This window comes from Rhinoderma darwinii, chromosome 5 (genome assembly GCF_050947455.1).
Source record: "Rhinoderma darwinii isolate aRhiDar2 chromosome 5, aRhiDar2.hap1, whole genome shotgun sequence".
Taxonomy (NCBI): domain Eukaryota; kingdom Metazoa; phylum Chordata; class Amphibia; order Anura; family Rhinodermatidae; genus Rhinoderma; species Rhinoderma darwinii.
Window position 1 is genome coordinate 313,645,821 of NC_134691.1, and position 23,096 is coordinate 313,668,916.

The window sequence follows — 23,096 nt, forward strand, 5'->3', positions numbered from 1 at the left end:
CCCATTACCCACACACCAGGACCATACTCCAATGGACTTTTTAATAGAATCTTATTAAACTTGGAAATTCCTTCCGTTTTACTTCTACCAAAACGCTGGATCCAACTTCCCTTTTTTCCTCAGCTAAAAATATTATCGTTGTCAGCAGCACAGGGAGCTGTGCCCATACATATTGATTGGCGCTCGTTTACACGGCCCACGTCAAAGAAGACCCTTACTCTATGGCTATAACATTCTGGTGAAATATTGGGTGGTTGGCTTACCTGACTCTATCCTAAAAAATTTAAAGGGATGCTCCACTGATCTATGTCATGTAGTTTAGATACATCATAGGCAGTGGCCCAGCAGCTAAGATCCTCAATAATGTTAAGAATGAGCAGGTCATGGTCCATCTTCTCAAGATCTGTAGGGATTCCAGCTCCTTGGGACCAGCAGTGTGAAGGTGCCTACAAATAATTAATGATCCACCCAGTACTATATGGTGTGGAGTTTGACCCAGCTATGGTGAAACGGCACAACCATGATTAAAGCTCCCCAGCTGTTGGCAGCTGCAGATACTATTGTGCATGAGCCACACCACGGTGGTCATAGTGTTACTAAAACATTGGTATCGGGGTCAAAATCTCATCATAGGCAAATAACACTAGGGTAATACCCATATAACTTGGTTAAATCTTTAATAAGCTTTTTCTCTTTCAATATTCGGTGTGGATCAACACCCCCTATTGTATTTGAAAGGGGCTCACGACCTACAAAATGATAACGCCTGCTTTACACCCACCTTTAGTATTCCCCACATAATACTCTATCATTAAATATATATTTATATATATATATATATAGGTTGATAGATAGATAGATAGATAGATAGATAGATAGATAGATAGATAGATAGATAGATAGATAGATAGATAGATAGATAGATAGATAGATAGATAGATAGATAGATAGATAGATAAAGCCAGTCCTACAGCATCATCCTTCTGTTTGTTGAATAATGGTAGCCCTCCAGTGTGTGTGTATATATATATATATATATATATATATATAGACACATATATTTTTCAGCTGGCCAATGGTTTTCACACATGTCATATTAAAATTAAGTAATACATTTTATTCTAATTATTTTTCTCCAGTGAATTGTTCCTTGCACACGTCTCCATTTTATTAGCCAGGAACTATAATAATACTATTAATTATAAGAATGAGTTCATATGTTGGCATCTCAATATTTGCACAATATGAAGCCAATATAATCCAATCATAAAGCATGTAAAACATTTAGTGTGACCCTACACAAGGGAGTTAAAGTTTCCGTTATCATACATGGAATGAGAAAAAAATATTAACTTGAAGTAAAAATCTGTAATTTCTGTATAATTAGTTTCTCTGGTTGCTATGTGAACATTGAACGTCTGCCAAGTGCGCAAGAATTCACATTTTTTTTCTCCTTAAACAAATTTTCTCATCAATTTATGTCGTTTAGGAGTTTTTGCCAGATATTTTATTTTTCAGTTAACAGGATCCTTTTATAGACTATTCTGTGACTTTCATTCAAAGGTAAAACTCTACTTAAATTGAGATACACCACAGTTTTTTTGCATATTTGCTCTCTCCAGGTCCATGGTCATAACCACTTGACGGCTGACATGTAATACTACATTTAACCTGCAGTTGGTGATCTCCAGGGGTTTCTGTAGCTGGATCCACGGGGATAAGCGGTGATATTACGAATGTATTTTCCCTTTGAAGCAATCTTTTTCAGGGAGAATACTTCCATAATGCGGTATCTGATTGAACAGTGATCCCCAACCACTGGGCCGCGGACCAATACCAGGCCGTGGATCATTTGGTACTGGGCCGCGGTATCTGGTATCCGCCCTGGTGGCCACAGGGAAGTCCAGGCCAAAAAACCGCACCAAATTGTGGTGCAGTTTTTCATCCGGAATGTCTGCTGCGGAAAACTGCTGAGAATTCAGCCGGTCTGCTAGCAGGCTGGCCTCCTGGGCTGACGTTTTATCCCAGGAGACCGCTGCAGCCTGTGATTGGCTGCTGCGGCGGTCACATGGGATGACGCGTCATCCCAGCAGGCTGGCCTGGAGGAAAAAACAGACTTCACAGTAAATATAAGATTTTTATTTTTTTTCTGAGTTAAGTTTTCTTGCGGCAGAATCGCTGCCGTCCATCCGTCCTTGGAAAAATTTTGTTGCATGAAACTGGTCCTTTGTTAAAAAAAAAAAGTTGGGGACCTCTGCGATAGGACATGATTTTTTTCTGGTGGATTCCATATAAATCGAAGAGAATTAAATCTCTTTATGCCTCCGTATAAAATCGGTGGCACACAAATGCATAGTATAGCTCCCATATACTTCTATAGGTGCTGTATTATGGCTTCATGCAACTCAGAACCTGAGACCTAAGCCTTTCACGGGTTCAAAGGGCATGACCACACGTGGCGGATTTCCTCCGCAACTGTCCGCATCAATGCCGCACAGAATCTGCGTTGCAGATTCTGCTGCGGATCTGCACAAAATGTGCAGTACATTGATGCGGACTAGCTGCTGCGGACTGCGGGAAAAGTGCTTCCCTTCTCCCTATCAGTGCAGGATAGAGAGAAGGGACAGCACTTTCCCTAGTGAAAGTAAACGACTTTCATACTTACCGGCCGTTGTCTTGGTGACGCGTCCCTCTTTCGGCATCCAGCCCGACCTCCCTGGATGACGCGCCAGTCCATGTGACCGCTGCAGCCTGTGCTTGGCCTGTGATTGGCTGCAGCCGTCACTTAGACTCAAACGTCATCCTGGGAGGCCGGACTGGAGACAGACGCAGGGAGTTCTCGGTAAGTATGAACTTATATATTTTTTTACAGATACATGTATATTGAGATCGGTAGTCACTGTCCCGGGTGCAGAAACAGTTACTGCCGATCGCTTAACTCTTTCAGCACCCTGGACAGTGACTATTTACAGACGTCTCCTAGCAACGCTCCCGTCATTACGGGAGCCCCATTGACTTCCTCAGTCTGGCTGTAGACCTAGAAATACATAGGTCCAGCCAGAATGAAGAAATGTCAAGTTACGCTCCGCACCACACATAACATCTGCGGACTTCATTGCGGAATTTCGATTCTCCATTGAAGTGAATGGAGAACTTCCGCAATGAGTCCGCAACCAGTCCGCCACTGCTCCGCAACAGACAGAGCATGCTGCGGACACCACATTCCGCTCCGCAGCCTATGCTCCGCAGCGGAATTGTACGCATCGTGTAAACGAACACTGCTAAATTAAAGTGAAAGTCAATGGAGAAACGGCTCCGCTGCGGATTAACGCTGCGGAGTGTCCGCAGCGGAATTTAAGTGAAATTCCGCCACGTGTGAACGTGCCCAAAGAATGACGCAGGTAGTAGAAATAACATGATTTCTTTCTACCAGTCTGTTAGTAAAAGTTTTTATTTTTAGTCAGGGTAATTAAATTACTGCAGAAAACATGAAGAGATAGAGATCATGAGATTTAAAGGGCTCTTCAAACCGGTAAGAGCACAGGATGGGACACGAGCTCCTAAAACCACTCTAAAATCACTTGAGAAGAGAGGGTTTACATTTTCAGTCGCAGACTAGTATACGAGCTTCCCAGTCTTTTCCATCCTAATCAAAATAAGGAAGCCTTGTGTATGTGTACCTATGTTAACCCCTGCGCTGGCACAATATACCAGGAGCTCCTGGTGGAATATAACTTGGAATATACAGATAGGAGCGTAATTCCAGCAAGAAGTCTATAATCTACAAGTCATGATATTACAGCATTTTATTTACACGGATATTAATAATAAGTCTGCATGCTATATATAGTACTAATGGGAGCGGGATGTGTTTGCTCTTGAAGGAAGCACTCGTAGAATCAATCTGTCTCTTCATTTGCTTCAACTGGGACTTAATAGGAAGCTCAATATGGATTAAAATTATGTTATGTATTAGGCAGCAAAACAGGGTCTGTACTACAGGCTCGGAAACCCTCCATCAGGTTTATAGGATACATATTTTATAAATCCTGCTTCATATAGACATGTAGGACATATATATAAGACAGTCAACAGCCTAGAGACGAGCGAATTTCTCAAAATGAGTTTCGGGTCCGATACGTTCGGATCAGCCATCCGATTCGATTTGGTCAGAATATATTTGCTGCAGTTCGCAAGTACCATGAAAGCTCTTTGACTCCGATTTCTTTTAGGACTGTATTCAACCGCTTTCAAGCTCTTTAACACCAAGTCATCATTAATAATGTCATCCATCTATACCACTCATTATGGGGAAGCCCGTCCAATCATGTGAATATTTTTCTAATCTGTAAATTGGTAGCCGGAGCTTGTGAACCCGAAAAGTTTCGGATTTTGCAGAATCCGAACCTTTCGGGAAATTCGTGTAGAATCAATTCGCTCATCTATAATTATGATACTACAGAAGGTTGATATCGTTCCTATCAAATTAGTGGAAACCCCAGCATTGTCTTCTGGACTTGTGTATACAATGGCAGGATAATGTGTGTAGGTGCCATTGAACACTATTAATCTACATTAACAGTTGTGAAACTTTGTAAATATATCGCATTACTTTTCTTGTACTGATCCTGAGTTACAGCCTGTTTTGTAACCCAGGGCTTCATGTAGTACAGTTCTGCTGGTTGCTATTGGAAACAGTCACCAAATTCCTGACAGCTTAGCTGAGCTTCTATAATGCAGTAGTAGGGAACGTTGTTTCTCCTTTATGTGATTACAGCGCAATGTCTTGTGTAAAGAGGGCTCTTCCCAGAATTCAAATCTCCAAAGTAAAGGCCCTAGTACACCGGCCGATTTTGGCCGGGGCAGCGAGCACCGATCAAGGAGACATCGTTGATCGGCGCTCCTTTCGCAAGGAGCTATGGATGAGGACGAGCGGTCGTTTCTCCGAGCGCTCGTTACTCCGATCGCTCGTCCCCATACATTATTATCATGTCGGCAGCGCGTCTCCCTGTTTACACACCAAGATGTGCTGCCGACAACGATAATATTTTACTTTTTTAAAACGATACGACCAGCAGATGAACAAGTGTTTGCTCGTTCATCTGCTGATCGCTGCCCTGTTCACACAGAGCAATTATCGGCAACGAGAGTTATATGAACGGTTGTCTGCCCGATAATCACCCAGTGTAAAACCTCCTTAAGATCAGCTAGCCACTGCAGCTCCTGCCCCAAGAAGTGACATATCACTTCTATTTTTTCCATGCCGGGGATTTAATATCTGCGTCGGAAAATTCTGAATCGCGGATTTCCTATTGAAATTATGTGGGTGGATTTCAGCAGAAAAATCTGCTGAAAAATTTGCCATGTGATAATAGCCTGGTACTTAATTTCCCCTGTGGTGACACTGCCAGGTTCTTCTGCACGCCACAGATGATAGGGGAACACTGTGATCAGTTTATTTTTATGGGACCCTTCTAATAAAATACCCCATGAAATGATGTAGATTTCTGTGGTTTAACTAAACGTAATCATATGAAGATCCCAGTGTATATCTAATAAAATAACACGTTCTCTCTGTTTTCCTTATTCAGGTAGACCTTGGACTGCTTCGATTTGTTTCTGGAGTTGGACTCCAGGGAGCCATATCAAAGGAAACCAAGAAAAAGTATTACGTGAAGACATATAAAGTTGATATTAGCTCCAATGGAGAGGACTGGATTACCCTTAAAGATGGAAATAAACATCTGGTAAGAGTCAACGATCTAATTTTTTCAGCCTATAAATTAAAAATCATAGCAACTAGTAAGAATTTATAATAAAAGATCATAACTAATATTAAAATACCATGAAAGCCATTATTAGAGGTAGGCTCCATTCCTGTTTAATGCCTCTCCGGTCACTCGCCGGGACTATCGTTCCTCAAATAGGTCTGTGCAATTTAAAAGGACTTAAGAGACTCGTATATAGAATGCGAAATACAGGGACTATAAAAACACAAAGGGTCCCTGCTCTGATGAAAAAGACCTTAGAAGAAAAGAAAAAAGCGACTGAACACACATCCTCATAGACCCTGATTTATATGTGAATGTTTATAAAGAGCAGTTGAAATACATAAAACATGATTTGTGGTAAATTGTTATTTTAGGCTATTGCTCACTTCTGTTAATGGATACAATAAAACGAATGGCTCTTAGGAGGGAGACAATTTTATTTTACAATTTTAAATTGAAGCAATAGAAAGACAAGATTTATGTTTAAGCATGCGTAGCCACTTATATTATTTTTATTATTGTATTTATTGTTTATTTAAATATGTCATTTAAATTAGAACATCTTATCTCCATGCAGTCTATTGTTCCCTGTAATCAGCCATTTCGGGCTGGAGTGAGGCACTCTATATTGACTTCAACTGCATAGTATGGCTGATATCTAAGTTTTGTTAAATATTACCAAATATATAGGCTGCCACATACAACCTGTGAAAAGGTGTGGTGCTGTTTTTGGGATAGAGTAGACATGTTTTTCTAATCCTGTCTAACCCATTTAACTAATACGGGCTGGAATCTCCTATTTTTATTCATAGAAAAAGCTACTTACTTTATTAAATAATCGTCGTTTGATTTCTTGGCGTACCAAACATGTTTTTCTTACTACCTTCTCTATCAGAAAGTTTTACTATCATTACTTAGTGGTGGGTGGGTGGGTGGGTGAGTGAGTGGCAGAGGCTACACAATTTCCAGAGAGAGACTAGGAGGCAGTACTATCTATGCTTTACATAATTTACCAGGACAGGCAGAAAGACAGTACAAACCGTACCTACTACCATGACCGGCCTTGGGTGCATCATCCTCCCCTGGTGAAGAGGGCACCTCAGGGACATCTGTGACCACCAAAGTTTGTATTCCTAATTGTATAGCACTGATATTAAATTACACATTGAGCTGTTATTTGATAACTATATTGGTATTTGCGCACTTTATGTTGGTATTTGCTTAGGTATTTGCTTAGGCATTTTGCGGCACTGCTGCTTAGGCACTGTATAGTATCTTATTAGTGTTTGGTGGTAGCGGTGGCTGCATTGTATAGAATTGTTGTTTGGTTAATATATGGCACTGTATGGAACTTATGATTAGGCATTTATATGTTTATTTCTAAACTGTATGACAAAACACCAAATAGGGGAAAGTAGGGAGCCAACAGAAAGTACCGTAGGGGGCAATATCCAACATAAAGCCAGCCCTGCATACACTTACAGGAAGAGACAGAGAGGCAGTACTATCTGTGCCTACATCCTTGACAAAAGGTTGCGCTGCTTCCTCTAGGAAAGTGACCGCTACAATATACTGCAACCTAAGCACTGTGCTAGTGGTCACCTTGCTGTCACATTGTCTTTTGCCGTGCAGCATTATTCAGGTTCATGCGGGTTCAGGGGAGGGGCAAAGGATGAGAAATTATAATTTACAGAAAACAATTTTTGCTGGAGTGTTTCTAGAAAAATAAAATAATAATTATTGTCTTTGAATATTACAGGTGTTTGTAGGAAACACTAACCCAAATGATGTTGTATACAGTGCGTTCCCCAAGCCTGTCCTCACTCGGTTTGTTAAAATACGTCCTGTAATTTGGGAGACTGGCATTTCGTTAAGATTTGAAGTTTATGGCTGTAAAATTTCAGGTAAGAAGAGTGCGTTCTGAAGAAAAAAATGTTTATACTTCAACTTTTATGTGACACTCATCCTCCCATGGAGTTCAGTGACCACGGTGGCGGCTAAAATTGACATCGACTTCTATTGGTATGCAAATCAAGGGCAACAAATATTTATATATATATATATATCTATATATATATATATATTTATAATTATAGAATTCATTGCATATGGTATAAAGTCCTCACCAATCAACAGTACTCCTTGGAGTAAACGGTAATAACTTCACTTGTAATAACCACATAATAAAAGTGGTTTATTGGAGAAATAATAGGCCCTTAAAGGCTTTTTCACCTGTACAATTATAGCGGTTTTGACTTTACATCACATTGTTCTACATGTCCTATGTCGTACCCTTATTCCTTTGTAATTACTTAGCTTGGAGCAGCGCAGTAATTGTAAAAAAAAAAATCCCTCTTTACAAGGTAACTTTGCCATTTGATTTCCTTACTGTTGAGGCTGCACCTTTCTTAATAGTTGATACAATTACGTATTCACACACAATACATGCAACATTATTGTTTTGGGTTAGCAAGTCAATTTAGCACCAAGTGAACTGCATTGCTGATGTTCGCAAGGCCCCTGTGTGTGCAATTAAGAGTTGATTGTGTCTGACTCCCACCGTCTCTAGTCCCTAGGTATCCATTTAATGTGATATAAACACCTGAGCACAGCTGCGTGGCTTCATTTAGTATGTCATGCATATGCGACACTAAGAAAATGTTTGGAGTTTTTGTTCCCTTTATCGCAGCTGAAGAAAAACACAAAACCATTTATAATATAACAGCGAACATCTACATTTTTGAGAGGAACATCTAGCGGGGCAAATTTGAGATTCTTGAAAATTGCTAATTAAATCTCACATGAGAAAAATAAGTCTGTGCCGGTTGAAGAGGTTACTACGTGTGCCTTCTTGAGGCCCTAATATTAAAGGCCCTATTTGACAGATACCATTTGAGGTATGGAGGACATAGGTTTACAGGGGGACAGTTATGTACTCACCAATAATTATGTGCCATTTATAGTACTTCTTGGACCTGTCACCTCTCCTGACAAGTCTATTTAAGTAAATACTTGAATTTCTCATGAAGTAACTATTCTAGAACATATTTTATTAGAACTCTGCATTGTGCCGTTTCTATCTTGATCCTCCTACAAATTTATGAAAAATTTGACAACTGGGTGTTGCCATTCCCCATGTCAAGAAGGCGTGTCCCTACACAGTCTCACTGTCAGCACTGATTGGACAGTCTGTGTAGGAACACACCCCCAACTGGTAACACCCAGTTGTCAATTTATTCCTACATTTTTAGGAGGAATAACAGTTATCACTAGGTATCCTCTCATTAACATGCACTTTGACTTAGTGTTTCTGTGGAATATGGAGGGGCAGCAGCTGCCAGACACTTTATCTTGAGGGGAGGGGATAAAAGATTTGTTAGAAAAAAATCTAACATAGCGAATTCACTTTCTCCTGGATGGTCTAGCAACCAACATACATGGATCAAGGGTGGAAATAGTCAAAAATAATGGGATGTAAGGGTATTTGATTGTAGGTTCCAATAATTGAGGGACCCATGTATTCTATATATATATAGCTCTGCAGAATATGTTGCAGCTATATAAATAATAGAAAGGTTTTCCATATTTAATTATTTTATATCTTGCAGATTATCCATGTTCTGGAATGTTGGGGATGGTTTCAGGACTAATATCCGATTCCCAAATTACAGCCTCAAATGAGGTTGATCGGAAATGGCTTCCGGAGCATGCTCGTCTGTTAACCAGCCACAACGGTTGGGCACTTCCACCCCCAACTGACCACATATATACCAATGAATGGCTACAGGTTGACCTTGGAGAGGAGAGGACTGTACGTGGAATTATCATTCAGGGTGGGAAACACAGGGAAAATAAAGTCTTCATGAGAAAGTTCAAAATTGGATATAGTAGTAATGGGAATGACTGGGAACATATCATGGACTCAAGAAAGAACAAAGCAAAGGTAAGGGAGAGAGTGTTCAGACCAACAATTAATTTTATTTTTCATAGACCATTCTGGTGTTGGCAAGAACTTGGCAATTTGTCTGCCTGGTGGATCCATCTTTAAGCACTATAGAACTTGATAGTAACTATCTGAAGGCCAACAGTTTTTTGCTGCCAGTCCATTGGCCCAAAATATTATGTTTTTTAATACATCTCCACATTTTGGAGGAGGTTTACTTTAAACTACTTTCCAAGTTTAGGTTTTAGTCTTCACAATACTGAAGGCTAAAAATTATGTAAGGTGAAATCAAAGAACAAGATTACAAGCCAAATACAGAATTACTTTATATGTAACACTTTCATCTGTATCAAATATTAATATAACTAGATGGTGTCCTTTAAATGTGTGGCATTATTTATGCAAAATATTCAGACCTTTCTTAATAAAAAGAGAATTTTAGAAAATCTTAAGGATGGGTCTTGACTTGAGTCGAATTACAAGAATGAAGTTTGACATGTTTCAATTTTTAAAGCAGGGAACGGTTTAGTCTTGCATGCAAATAATGGAGTAAATTTCAGTCAAACATCCTTTTATTAGATGACAAATTGCTGGAAGTGGATCTTATTACTTAGCTGCCACAGTCAATTGGTAGAGATTCGAACAAGGTGATTATGTGTAATACATTTCATGATGCAGCAAGAGCTTCCATAACTTTTGATAGCCATCACAAATAGACACATTTAGGTAGGCAGTTGCCTAGGGCACTCCGATAGCAGTGCAGATAGGATAACTGACAGCTTGTCTGACGTAATATATCAAAATCACCTCAATAAATCTTTACATTATGTGTATAATTTAGAATTGTGAATTGAGTCCAATAACTATCACATTTGGAGACATCAGCCAGGGTTCAGAACTTGGGACAATACCCATAACTGGGCCAATAGGATCTATTTGTAGCTCTTCAATTGACAAGAATCCTGCTAATTGATCTTTGTATTTGTAGACATTTGAAGGCAATACAAACTACGATACTCCAGAATTACGCACCTTTGCATCCATACCGACCCGATTTATCCGTATCATTCCTGAAAGAGCTTCAGTGTTAGGTCTTGGACTACGGATGGAGCTCTTGGGTTGTGAAGTTGAAGGTAACCAACTACATACATTATATATGCACACACTTTCTTATTTTAGTCTGCCAAAGAATTAAGCCTGACATATGTATTTATTGTACTTGGAGCCGAGTTACATTATCGCTAATGCTTTTGTGTTCCTTCATTGATAATCTATCCCATGGCCAATCTACTTGGATTTACAGTCCTTAATAGAAGGAACATTAATGTTGCACACAATGTCCTTTTTCCATATCCTGTAGATGGCCCATTATGGTCATTTGCATCTGTCATCATTGCTAATGTATATTGTTGGGTGCCGAGCATTTATTCAAGCAAATGACCACATTGTGTCTTGCTCTTAATTGGTTAATGAATCAATGTCAACTATGACAGATTATTGTACAGTGTTCTGAGATGAAGAAGGCCAAGGTCCCTAAAACTGATTATTATTGCATATCAAGGGGGATGTTCATAGTACAATGGAAACAGCACATCACTTAAATGTAACCACAGAATATTTTCCCATGACCGCAATGTGTGCTTTTTGGATGCATTGGAATTGGATTAGATCTTATCCCCATTAAGTATTCAGAGCTAGATGGCATCACTATGTCTTATCACTACAAAGAAAGACAGGAATCTGGCATTACATTAACCACTCTGGGCTGTTTAGTAGTATCTCTTTTGGGAACTCATGAGCTTAGAGGAGATACAGAAATACCGGATTACATTCCATAACACAGTATTAGGTCATTTCTGAAGATGAGTTAAACTTTTAGAAATGGCTAAACTTACAGAAGAAAATTTTAAAAATTCTCAGAAAAATCTTTTATCTTTACAATTAATTATAGGGGTTTTCCAGGTTTTATGTAAATAAATGTTAATCACTGTATACATAAGTAGTTGAAGGGGTTGTCCAGGCTGGGGGTGGTTTTTCATACTGATGACGTATCTACAGAATAGGTCATCCGTATATGATCGGTGGGGGTCCGACAGACAGACCCTGCATGATGAGCTGTTCCGGCTGCCTCCGGCACCAGATGTTATGCAGTGGTCAGTGCTTTTCAGCAGATGGCGCAAGTCACAGTACAGCGGCCATGCTGTGGTACTGCAACTCTGCTCCTATTCAAGTGAATAAGAGCAGAGCTGCAGTAACCCAGCACGGGCACTATAAAGTGTACGGAGCCATCTGCTTCCGGCACCAACCGCTGCTTAACATCTGGTGCCAGAGGCAGCCAAAACAGCTGATCAGTGCGGGATCCAGGTGTCGGACCCCACCGATCATATACTGGTGATCTATGCTGTGGATAGGTCATCAGTATGAAAAACCGCCCCCAGCCTGGAAAACCCCTTTAACTTTCTAATACACATTGTGCTTAAATTTTTTACCATTTCCAAAATATTTTCTGTCAGTGAATGAGAACTCTCATGTTTACATTCAACGGCTGCAAACCCATACAGGCCTAGTCCCGTTCACAGCTAAGGCTCTGTACACATTTGCGTTGGAGTCTTTATTAGGGGCCTCTGTTGAAGATTCTGTTGTTTTTGCAGAACAAAATAGCGCTATTTTGTTCAGCAAAACGACGGACATTATGATGGAAACCCAACGGAACTCATTAAAGTCAATTTCGTTGGGCACCGCGTGTTTCCGTCATGTGAAAAATCCGGCGGGTTCCATTTTTTGTTTTTTGCTCCAATGACAAAGCGGAACAAAGGAAAGCCCGAATGCAGATGTGAACAGAGCCTAAGAAGTGGATTCAGTTGTAACCAGTCTGGGCAAATTAGCAGCAGCTGCACAAATTTCTCTGCTAGTTTGCTGCAATGTATCAGTCTATCCACTGTTTAGCTCACAGAGCATTGCCTAGTGTGACTTGTCAATAATAGTTTCAAAGTAATCTTGAATCTAAAGATCTGACAATTATTTTTCAGCGCCCACAGTTATTCCCACCACCCCCAAGATCAGCGCTGAAGATGACTGTGACGATGACCAGATTCCCTGCCATAGTGGAACTAGCGAAGACTACAAGTTGACAGGTAAAGGAACTGTTCTGGGAATCGTAATCTCATTTTATTTTTTCTAGTATGAAATTAAAAATATGATATGAAGCTATCTAGAGCAATGATGGGAACAAACTAGATTGTGTTTTTGGGTTGATTGGATAAGTCATTTAATCAAACCATTCCGTAGAATTACATTTTGGGATACTGAAATAGTGGAACCCCGGTAGATTGTTGTTATTATTAGAGCTCATGCACCTGACAATGCTGTGTGTATAGGCACTGTACTGCACACATTGAGTTCTTAGGACCTATAGCAGGCAGTGGGTGCTGTATTACAGATCCATTCAATACATATACGTAAGACAGCCCTAATACTGGAATATTGGAAGTATGAGTCAATAGTAATTAATATAGCTGTGTGAACTGAGCCTGTACGGTGGCACACGGAGTCCCTACAGTTACGTATAGCAAATTGCATGCTGTTTTAAAGAGGTATTCTCCCCTAGAAGCATTGTGGTACCGTATGGGTCTCCACATTTCTATAGGCGCCATATTATGAATCAGTACAACACAGTTGTGTAATACGGCGACGTCCGTAATCCCTTCAACTGGACCGGTTCTCATAACAATCAATTACATGACTAAAGTGAAACAAATATATGAAATGTAATTATTTGAGATGGGTTAAAAAGCAAAAAATTGATTAATCTCTACAGACCTCTTTAACTCCATGTCATAAAATGTTCTATGTTATCAACACATCATCTGCTCTGTGGTTTATATAACTTTTACAAGTTCTAATTGTTGAATATTTGGGGGGAAAAGTGTAGGTAGAAACCCAGATAAGTTTAATTATTAAACCCTTAGTATTTCATTAAACTAAAGGTACTTTTACACGGCCTGACCTGGGCTGTGTAAACGAGCGCCGATCCATGTGACAGCTCGTTGATCGGCGCTCGTTTGCTCCTTTCACAAGGAGCTAGTATGGGGACGAGCGCTCGTTACTCCGATCGCTCGTCCCCATACATTATTATAATGTTGGCAGCGCATCTACCTGTTTACACACCAAGATGTGCTGCCGACAACGATAATATTTTCAGTATTTAAAATTATACGATCAGCTGATGAACGAGCATTTGCTCGTTCATCGGCTGATCGGCGCCCTGTTTTCACAGGGCAATTTTCGGGAATGAGTGTATATTTGCCCGATAACTGGCCAGTGTAAGAGGACCTTAAATCTGGTACTTCTTATACAATTGAATTAAAGGCTGTAGTAGGGTTAGTGTTATGCAACTCGGCAAGCAATAGCGCGGTTTAGAGTTTCGTTCATCGGCAATTTACATTTTCATTGTTGAGAAATCCCATCCTTAAACTGCACAAACTTGTTAGAATATAAACCGAACTACGTGAAAGGTAATATAAACCATTAAAGACTGTGAAGCTGAACCACATGTTCCTTGTTAAATATCAACATGGTATTACAAGAGTAGATGTTTTTGCCTTTTTTTTGTGCAATAATTACCAGATCATTAAAAACCTCTTTACTTTCCTGGCTTGAAAGTTCATTATCTTATACAGAAAGGTGGACAATAGAGGAGGATATTTGAGTTTCCCAGACCTGTTGTAAAACCAATAATCCAATAATTGTCCAGATTGCTTTGAGATATATTACACCTGTTAATATTTTCAACAATTCACACAAGCTGCCATTCATATGTAACTCGATAGCCAGACTTAAATCATTTGGGATAATTTAGTTCATGTAGGTTATAAAATGAATAAAAAACACATGAGTGACACAAGCCCCGGTAATTGTTACCAGCACCTTAAGTGTGAATCTCATTTTAATCTATGCCAGCTTCACTTCACATCAAAGTATATTACAGTAAACGTATACCCTTTGATATCAACGTGAGTTCATTTTATGAAGGAAAAGTAATATTTTCCATTTGAGATGTTTTTGAGTATGAGGCGGACTATAATACATTATAATATTGTCATTATTGAATTTTGAGAAGAAAAAAAATTGTGAATTGTCGGCAATAAGTGAATTGTAGATGATATTTTTGCACATTTCCTGATTTATTTGAACTAATTTGCATAGGGAGCAGTGAATTTTTAGTTTAATATGCTCACACTTTACAATGAACTTTATGTAGCGTTTAGGTCCCTAGAGATCGCAGGGACTACATCTACAGGGGTTCCTGTATTTGTGTACATGGCTGGCATCTGTGGAACCTATGTTGACAAATATAGAAGTATCTCTAGCCATGAGGGCTAAAATTTCTACATGGTGTATATCACAAATCAGTCTACACTACCCTATGTGTTAGGTATGGAGAATTATTTAGAAAGGGTTTTTACCCCTTTGGAAGAACCCATTTTTTTAAAAATTCCCTTGATGATAAACTGATCACAGGGTATACTGTTGTTGGGTCAACTAGTGCTCAGTTTTAATCTCTGGGGGAGCCTGGCAACAAGCGTTTCTTCTGCAGCACCCCCATAGATGAAATATAGCATTACACCATTCCTATTGAAATAAATAGGATGTCTGTGTAATGTTGGGTCCCCCAGAGGAAGAGACACTCTATATAAGTGTTGATAGAAGATGGTTTTGAATGGGGTTGCCCCTCTAATAACTTAAAATTCCATAATAGGATATTTGAAAAGGGTTTTCTAAACTAGACAATCTTTAATAAAGGATAAGTAAACGTTCGACAAACTTCTGACATTTCATTGTGACATGTCAGAAGTTTTGATTGGTGGGGGTCAGAGCACTGAGACCCCCCACAAATCGCGGCAGAAGTGAAAGTACAGGCTCATAGACTGATAGACTTTCTATTGAGCCCGTACTCCGATACATTGATTTCCGGAAAAAGACGAATAGAAACTAAGCGGCTGAGCACTCACACAAGCACTTCTGCCGCTTCATTTTAGCGAATGGTGAAGGTCTCGGTGCTCGGACCCCCACCAATCAAAACTTCTGACATGTCAATATGACACAGAAGTTTGTTGAACATATAGTTACCCTTTAAACAAGTCATATAGAGGTTGTACTACAAATGTGGTTCAAAACTTGACTAGCTCTGAACTGCCTGACTGAAAATTGTTGCTGAAAATATAATTTTTCTTGACTTGAGCACCTACAATTTTTCTTCTTAGCTCAGTCAGACCTCCTCAATTTGTTTTTGATCAAATATAATGCAGAGTGGTACATTTATATGTGTACAGGGTGACCTGTGGTACCAAAAAGATCTGTGGGACCACTTGCTCGACCACTCTCTCGACTATTCTTTTGGACAACTTTAGATATATAAAACCTAACTCTTTCTTCATAATATTCTGCTTGTGACTAGACTTTTAGCCTCATGCAGGGAATGACTGGTTTTCACCAATTACCTAACAAGCAATCTTTCATAGACAACAATGATTACTGCCAACACAACATTTGCTGTTTTCCAATTATCCGTGCACTCAACATATTAAAACTAAAAGAGAGATAATGTATGCCAATCAAACAAGCTCCCTGCACTCATACATTCATCCTCTTACAACAGTGAATACGTAATGATGATAAGTTGGATCTATAGACAGAACATTATCGCTCTATTAATGTTAGTGATGTACAATGTTTTAGCATTATTATTATTATTATTGACTACTTTTTAGCTGTCATGTCATATTAGAATTAGTGGCTGTTGCATATTGTAACTAATATTGTTAATCTATTGTTTTATTTATTTTAGCTGGAACTACAATTCAAAGTACTGAGACACCAACAACAGAAGACATCACAAAATCAGGTAAAACAGATACTTGTGTATTTATTGAAACCATACTGTGGCCGGAATATGGACTCTCATGAACCCTTTTGCCAGCATATGACTGTCCCATGTGGCAGAACAACCCATCTGCTGATCTAGATTGTCCTTTTTACAAAATCATAGTCAATTTGGAGTTAACTATTTGGCGACTTTGGCCCTACCAATACAGATTTTATGGACATGGCAACCACCCAGGGGCAGACATACTATATGTGGAGCCTATGAAGTTGCTCATGGGTCCTGTAGGCAAAGGTTGGCGCTACCTACTGTCTAAATGATTGCATGCACAGGGGGTTGCGTGGGTTTTCTCCATGCACTCTCTTTCCTCCCACACTCCAAAACCATATTGATAATTTAATTGTCTTTCCATAAACTTGACTATTGTGTGTGTAAACTTCATTTAGAGAATTAGATTGTGAGCCCCTGGGATCTGGGACTGAGGTGACTGCCTTCTATGTACAGCTCTGTGGAATATGTTAGCACTATATAAACAGCACTTAAAAACGAATAATAAATCAGTCCTATGATTTTAATCAAAGACCAGGAAAAGTGGAAACCACAAGCAGATACCCATAATACGGCTCCATACAGGAAACAGCCTTATATTTAGTACCTAGAACGGGATCGGATCTTGTCAGGACACAAATGGACAAACGATCCAACGAGATATTACAAGCACAGCTAACACACCACGTAAACAGAGCAGAGGTATAACGGCAAGATCCTGGGCTCCAGTACAAAATCTCTAACAGGGTGTCCCAGCAGCAGGACACCCTGTGATCAGCTTATCATCAAGGGAACCTTTTTACAAAATGGGTTTGTCCAAAGTGGAAAAAAACACTTTCTAAAGGATTCTCTAGGCCTAAAATATAGGGTCTTGTAGAATGATTTGTGATATACTCCATGTAGAAATGTTAGCCCTTATGACTACAGACACTTCTGTATATAGAGGTTCCATACTATGTGCTATATATAATACAGGTGTCTTCTTATGTGGCAAAACGGCATATGGGCTCCCTCAGACATCGGGGTCTGGGTGTGCCCTTTCACCTCTGATCTCCCATATAGCTAATTCCCTGTAACAGAGAAGTCAGAGTGTCAGTGTCATGTATTAGATATCTTTTACTTGATGGTCTCTTTTTCTTTGGTGGACATTTTTTTTTCGTCTTGGGGAAATATAACCTTATTTTTCGAGATGAACACCCAAAACTGACTAGGGAAAGAACAATGTACCACAGACCTCTGACTCTTCTCTCGCTCTGTAAAACTCCTTAGCATCTGTTCCTGTTTGTTCCATAAATATATTTTGTCCTTTTATCCGCATGTAGATTCTCCATGGTGAGCAGAGGAATGTGCCATGTTTGTGTGAATACTAAACAGCACACAATTGACTATGAGCGGATTTAACAAGGCCTTTGTAAAACTTTGCATTTACCTCTTTATTTGCAAACTTAATCAAATAAAATGACAGAGAAGTGGTTGAGGATCAATAGTTTACTCTGGTGGAAAAATAATAAGGACCTTTTTCAAGATAATCGCTGCCATGTAAATGTTAAGCATCTGAGGCACCTGTATTTCACAGGCAGACTTTTATTGCCTCATCATTTGTTTAACTCTTCCATATGCATGAAGTCACACAGTCACTGTGCAGTGCAGCGCAATGTTGGCATGGCCTTTTATTGCCAAAGCTGTGAATAGATCCATCAAAGAAGAGAAAGGACTCCGTATTGCGGCACGTGGTGTCCCTATGGGTCTGTATTATGACCCTGTCGGCCACTGTGTGTTGCCTCTGCCGGGTACTATATTCTCCCCTAGGAGGAACACTTCGAGGAGAAATTACCTCCGTAATATTGCATGCGATTAAATCCTTAAAGGGAATGTATCACCTATATTTTTATTTACTAATTAAAACAAGATAGTGAAAGATAGTTTTCTTTTTTTCTAATGATTTTCCATATTTTTTTTATTGTAGATTTTATTATTCTATTTTCTGTACATGATTATGTGGGCAGCCATCTTGCCTGAGCTGCTGTTAACAGCATTTAGAGATATTCTTTACAGCAGCTACATGGACATAGGAACCTGTGAACAAGAGGGGACCCATTGACTTCTATGGGAGAGTTTTCTGAACATGCTCTGTGACCTGTGCAGTAGTCATTGTGCAGGGAGGGGGAGAAGGGGAGCTGTGTCCATCACCTATTGTCAATGGTGGATCCTGTGTCATTGAGATATAGGTGTCACCTGTCATTGTAATCCTGCCTGTGATGATAATGAGATTACTGCTGAGTAGTGATCTCTACAGAAAGGGTCAGTCTGTTATGAGTAGTGGATCCTGTGTTATCTATATATAGGTGTTACCTGTCATTGTAATCCTGCCTGTGATGATAATGAGATGACTGCTGAGTAGTGATCTCTACAGAACAGGAAGGGTCAGTCTATTATGAATGGTGGATCCTGTGTTATCTATATATAGGTGTTACCTGTCAGTGAAAGCCAGGCTGCGATGATAATGAGATGACTGCTGAGAAGTGATCCCTACAGAACAGGAAGGGTTAGTCTTTTATGAAGCTCAGTGGCCAGAGTGAAAACCATTGCCCTAGATCAGTGGGCCTGCAGTAGTAACCTGGTGTCAAACTGTCCATCACCAAATAACCCAATTCAAGATCTATGAACTCTGTGTTAGGCACTCCACTAGTTGCACCAATTTTACACATCAACTTATACATTTTATTATGACCAATAACATAGCTGCTATTGAGGCAAGACATGCCACATCCATAAACTCCATTGAGGGGTGTTATCCCCAGAAGACTGATTTCCAATTTTATTTGCTGTTAGACACAGGAATATGTGATGGACGCATGATGATTTTAGCTATGGCAGATTTCAGATTCCTCCTGAGTCACATTCTCCTTCTCTTATTCAGCAGCATTTTCTATTTAGCGAACCAGACAAACTGAGTAAATAGCCAGATGATCACATATTCTCCAATAATGTGTTTTCCCCAACAGACAATGTATTCTATGATTAAAACATTGCCTCTACTATTGCCATCATACATTCAGTAGTAAAGCACGACATTATCTGTTTCTCACACTCGAATTAAAGGAAAATAATAACTAAGCATATGTTCAGCCTTACAACATATAAAAACCGCATAGTCTTCCCTGCAGCTGTTGTCTCTTTATTATGAGTCGCTGTGATCTTCAAAGTTTTATCAATAAGAACCTCACGATAAGACGGCAGAGGAAGACCTCATTCATTCGACTGTTCAGTCTACAAATTTACATTTCTAGATAATATTTTACTGTTGAGTTTGTGCAGCTGTCGTCAGTCACGAGACATCAATCTCAATGATTACATAACTGTTCACAAGAGACCATATCTCCAAATAGTGTTTTGGCTTTAACACTGATAAATGTAATGAGATATGTGTTTCTATAACATCTTTGTAGTTACAGATGTAGCAGAGCTAAATTTGTCACCTAAAAGGAGTTGTCTCATCAAGACAGCCCCTGCCAATATGTCGTAATAAGGCATATGGACATCATAGAGGGGGTACTCTGCTTGGGACCCCCTCTATATACCAGAATGAAGATCCACTCTATAAGAACGCCCCCCGCTCTGGCGGACCTGGCTAGTTCTTGCATTACATGAGAAGCCATTAATTTGAACGGCCAGCATGTAAAGCTATATTTGCCCTGCAGAAATGTGTGGCCGGGGGTTATAGAAGCTGGACCCGCGGCGATCAGCTGATTTCCGCAACTAGCTTAAATTTTAGAAGGGGTTGTTTTCTTGTAACAGCCCCTTTAAGCTGCCCACATACATTAGAATAATATTGCATTGTCTGTTTTCACACATTGGTGGATAGGGCAAACATTTCATGTGCCCCCTAAGGTACCTCAGACCCTTTATAAGTGCCACAGCCTCATATGTCCCCCCCAGGGAGCCAGCTACAGATATTCACCAGATTGGCAGTCCCAAAATGTAAAGTTCCCTCTTACAGAGCGACTTTCTATTCTGGCTCGTAGAGGGGGGGGATACCCCCAACTATGATGTCCATATGCCCCCTCCCTCTGTCAAACATCTTATATGCCGCGATCACTTTTCACTAGTCATTTTAGGGGTCAAACGTTTGGGAACGGAGTTAGAGCAGGAGCCTATTTGTCAATCATCGCCATTCCCCATGGTGATCAGACCGACACAGCATCTGTGTCCCTGTGATCACCCGAGGTCTATGTACGTCATTTTGCGTTAAGGGGTTAAACACATACAGTACAGGCACACATAAATAGACACTGATACATAAGCGCACAAATGTATGCACTCATACGTACGACTCTCACACACACAACGGGGCCCACAATGTATAAAATAAAGCATGTCATAATAATAATGACAAAGGCATCATTTATATGGCTGATACATAATGTCATTCTATTCTCAGTCTATATAATTCCATCATCACATATACAATGTGATCCTTATAGATGGATATGAATGTGGACTATCTCTAAAGAGCACCAGATGTGCTGTCACCACGGAAACACGACCATCCGCTGCCACTCGTTCCTCCTGTTTCAAAGCAAAAACCCATTATTACTATGCAGCTTCATTCATGATTTCAGGGCTATTACACAGTGCAGTATAAAAAGAAAACCTATTTGGTTCCCCGTGAGCTACTTACTTGTAATAACCTTGGCACGGTCATAAGATGCCACTAGACACGCTGACTTTCCAACCACCTGATCTCTGTCATGAGACAGTGAACATCGGAAAATCTGCTTTTCTAGGATTGGAGACACTACCATAGGGATAAACATAGGGACTGAGATCATTGCAGCGACAGGCAAGAATACTTTCTTTCCATCCAAACCTGTCAGCTTGCCAGACATTGACCATATAATTGACTGATAATCCCATTATTTATAGGGTTTATATCAGGACAGACACATTTATATATATCAACTAATGGCCAACTGAAAACCTGTGCAGATAATACTTCTCCAGCTGAAGGTTTGCTACAGTTATATCCAGTTTAGACAATTATCTGTCAGCTAAAAACTCTGGGCCCCCAGGCTGATACATTGATCTGCACTGATACATTGTAGCAAACTTTCAGAACAGGAGGGACGTTTGTGCTGCTGATATATTTAGCTCATACAGGATTATGTCCCAGTCACATCACATTATTGCACTACGTTAAACGTGTCCATTAACCCAACAGAGCCCAAAAAATGTGTCCTTTTAGCCACCATCGGGCTGGTATACGTCGGTGTACCTTGTTTTCAGGTATAAAATAGCTTAGTAGACTACCCTATCCCGTACAACGGGATCCCGTGAAAAACATCTACAAGCCTGCATTTCACCTACATGTTGGTAGCTTCAGCATATACGTTAAACATAGGCCAAAAATGTGATGTGAATAGGGCTGTACGTAGACTTAATACAATTGTCGCGTACAACTATGAGAAGTATTATGTCTGCATGGATTTACAGGCTCTGGATGTAAGGAAGTTGTGTTTCCATACACTGAGTGCAAGCAGAGATCTAGTAAATGGTGAAGAATTAAAACACAAAGTATAAAAACTTGACAAAATGATTGACAACCCCTTTCCATATGCCCAGGGCCGGATTAAGGCTAGTGGAGACCCCTAGGCGAAACATTTGGTGGGGGCTTTACACCCCACCTCCGAAAACCCAGACAAACAGTTCTTTCGATCCAATTGAGATTTTAACAACCGGAGCGGAAGAACCAGCCTGGACAGGGAGTGTGGATGGTGGTAGACCCATAGGTCTTAAGGGTGTCTGGAGGCCATGGGGCACATGCCTCCCGTTAATAAGATCCTACATATGCTCTACTATTACATGGGCGTTATAGAGGGGGTAATAATCTTAGCAAATTTATAAAGAGCTAGCAGCCACAGCCGTCAGTTCAGCACATTAAGTCGGTACCGGATACATAAACCGGGGCATAGCTATAGGTGGTGCCAAAGTAACGATTGTACCGGGTTCCTGTGGAGGCCCAAAGCCCCATCTGCCACATAAGAAGATACCAGTATTATAAATGGCACATGGTAGATGGGGGGCCCTGTTATAGATTTTGCATTGGGGCCCAAGAGCTTCAATTTCTGCCTCTGTGGGTGAAGACGCTGGCATTTGTGCCTGAATCCAGACATCTAGTAGTGTTGTACATTCATTTATTCCGATATATGGTGTGTTTTTCTTCGTCAGCATAAACACAACAATCCTCGGAGGACCCGCTCCTCACACATGTAACCCTCTGGGCCCCGAGGTGTTAAACATTGGTAAAGGAGTCTTCTCTGCAGAGTATTACATTGTTTGGCAGGAGATGGGAAAAGGAGAAGGGACTGAATGTAAATGCTGTTTTCTAAAATACAGAAAATTAAAACAATTATATCACGGACAAAATATTCACTAGTCGGGGAAGGATGTC

General features: G+C 40.0%; 1 protein-coding gene across 1 annotated transcript in view; it reads left to right on the forward strand.

Annotated features, from left to right (window-relative positions):
- The window catches only part of NRP1 (neuropilin 1), a 139,670-nt gene that overhangs the window by 103,358 nt on the left and 13,216 nt on the right, over positions 1-23,096 (forward strand). The window contains exons 8-13 of the mRNA XM_075827471.1: positions 5,592-5,747; positions 7,531-7,675; positions 9,380-9,714; positions 10,703-10,847; positions 12,744-12,848; positions 16,562-16,618. Coding sequence (XP_075683586.1) covers positions 5,592-5,747; positions 7,531-7,675; positions 9,380-9,714; positions 10,703-10,847; positions 12,744-12,848; positions 16,562-16,618 — 943 coding nt within the window. The remainder of the gene's footprint in view (positions 1-5,591; positions 5,748-7,530; positions 7,676-9,379; positions 9,715-10,702; positions 10,848-12,743; positions 12,849-16,561; positions 16,619-23,096) is intronic.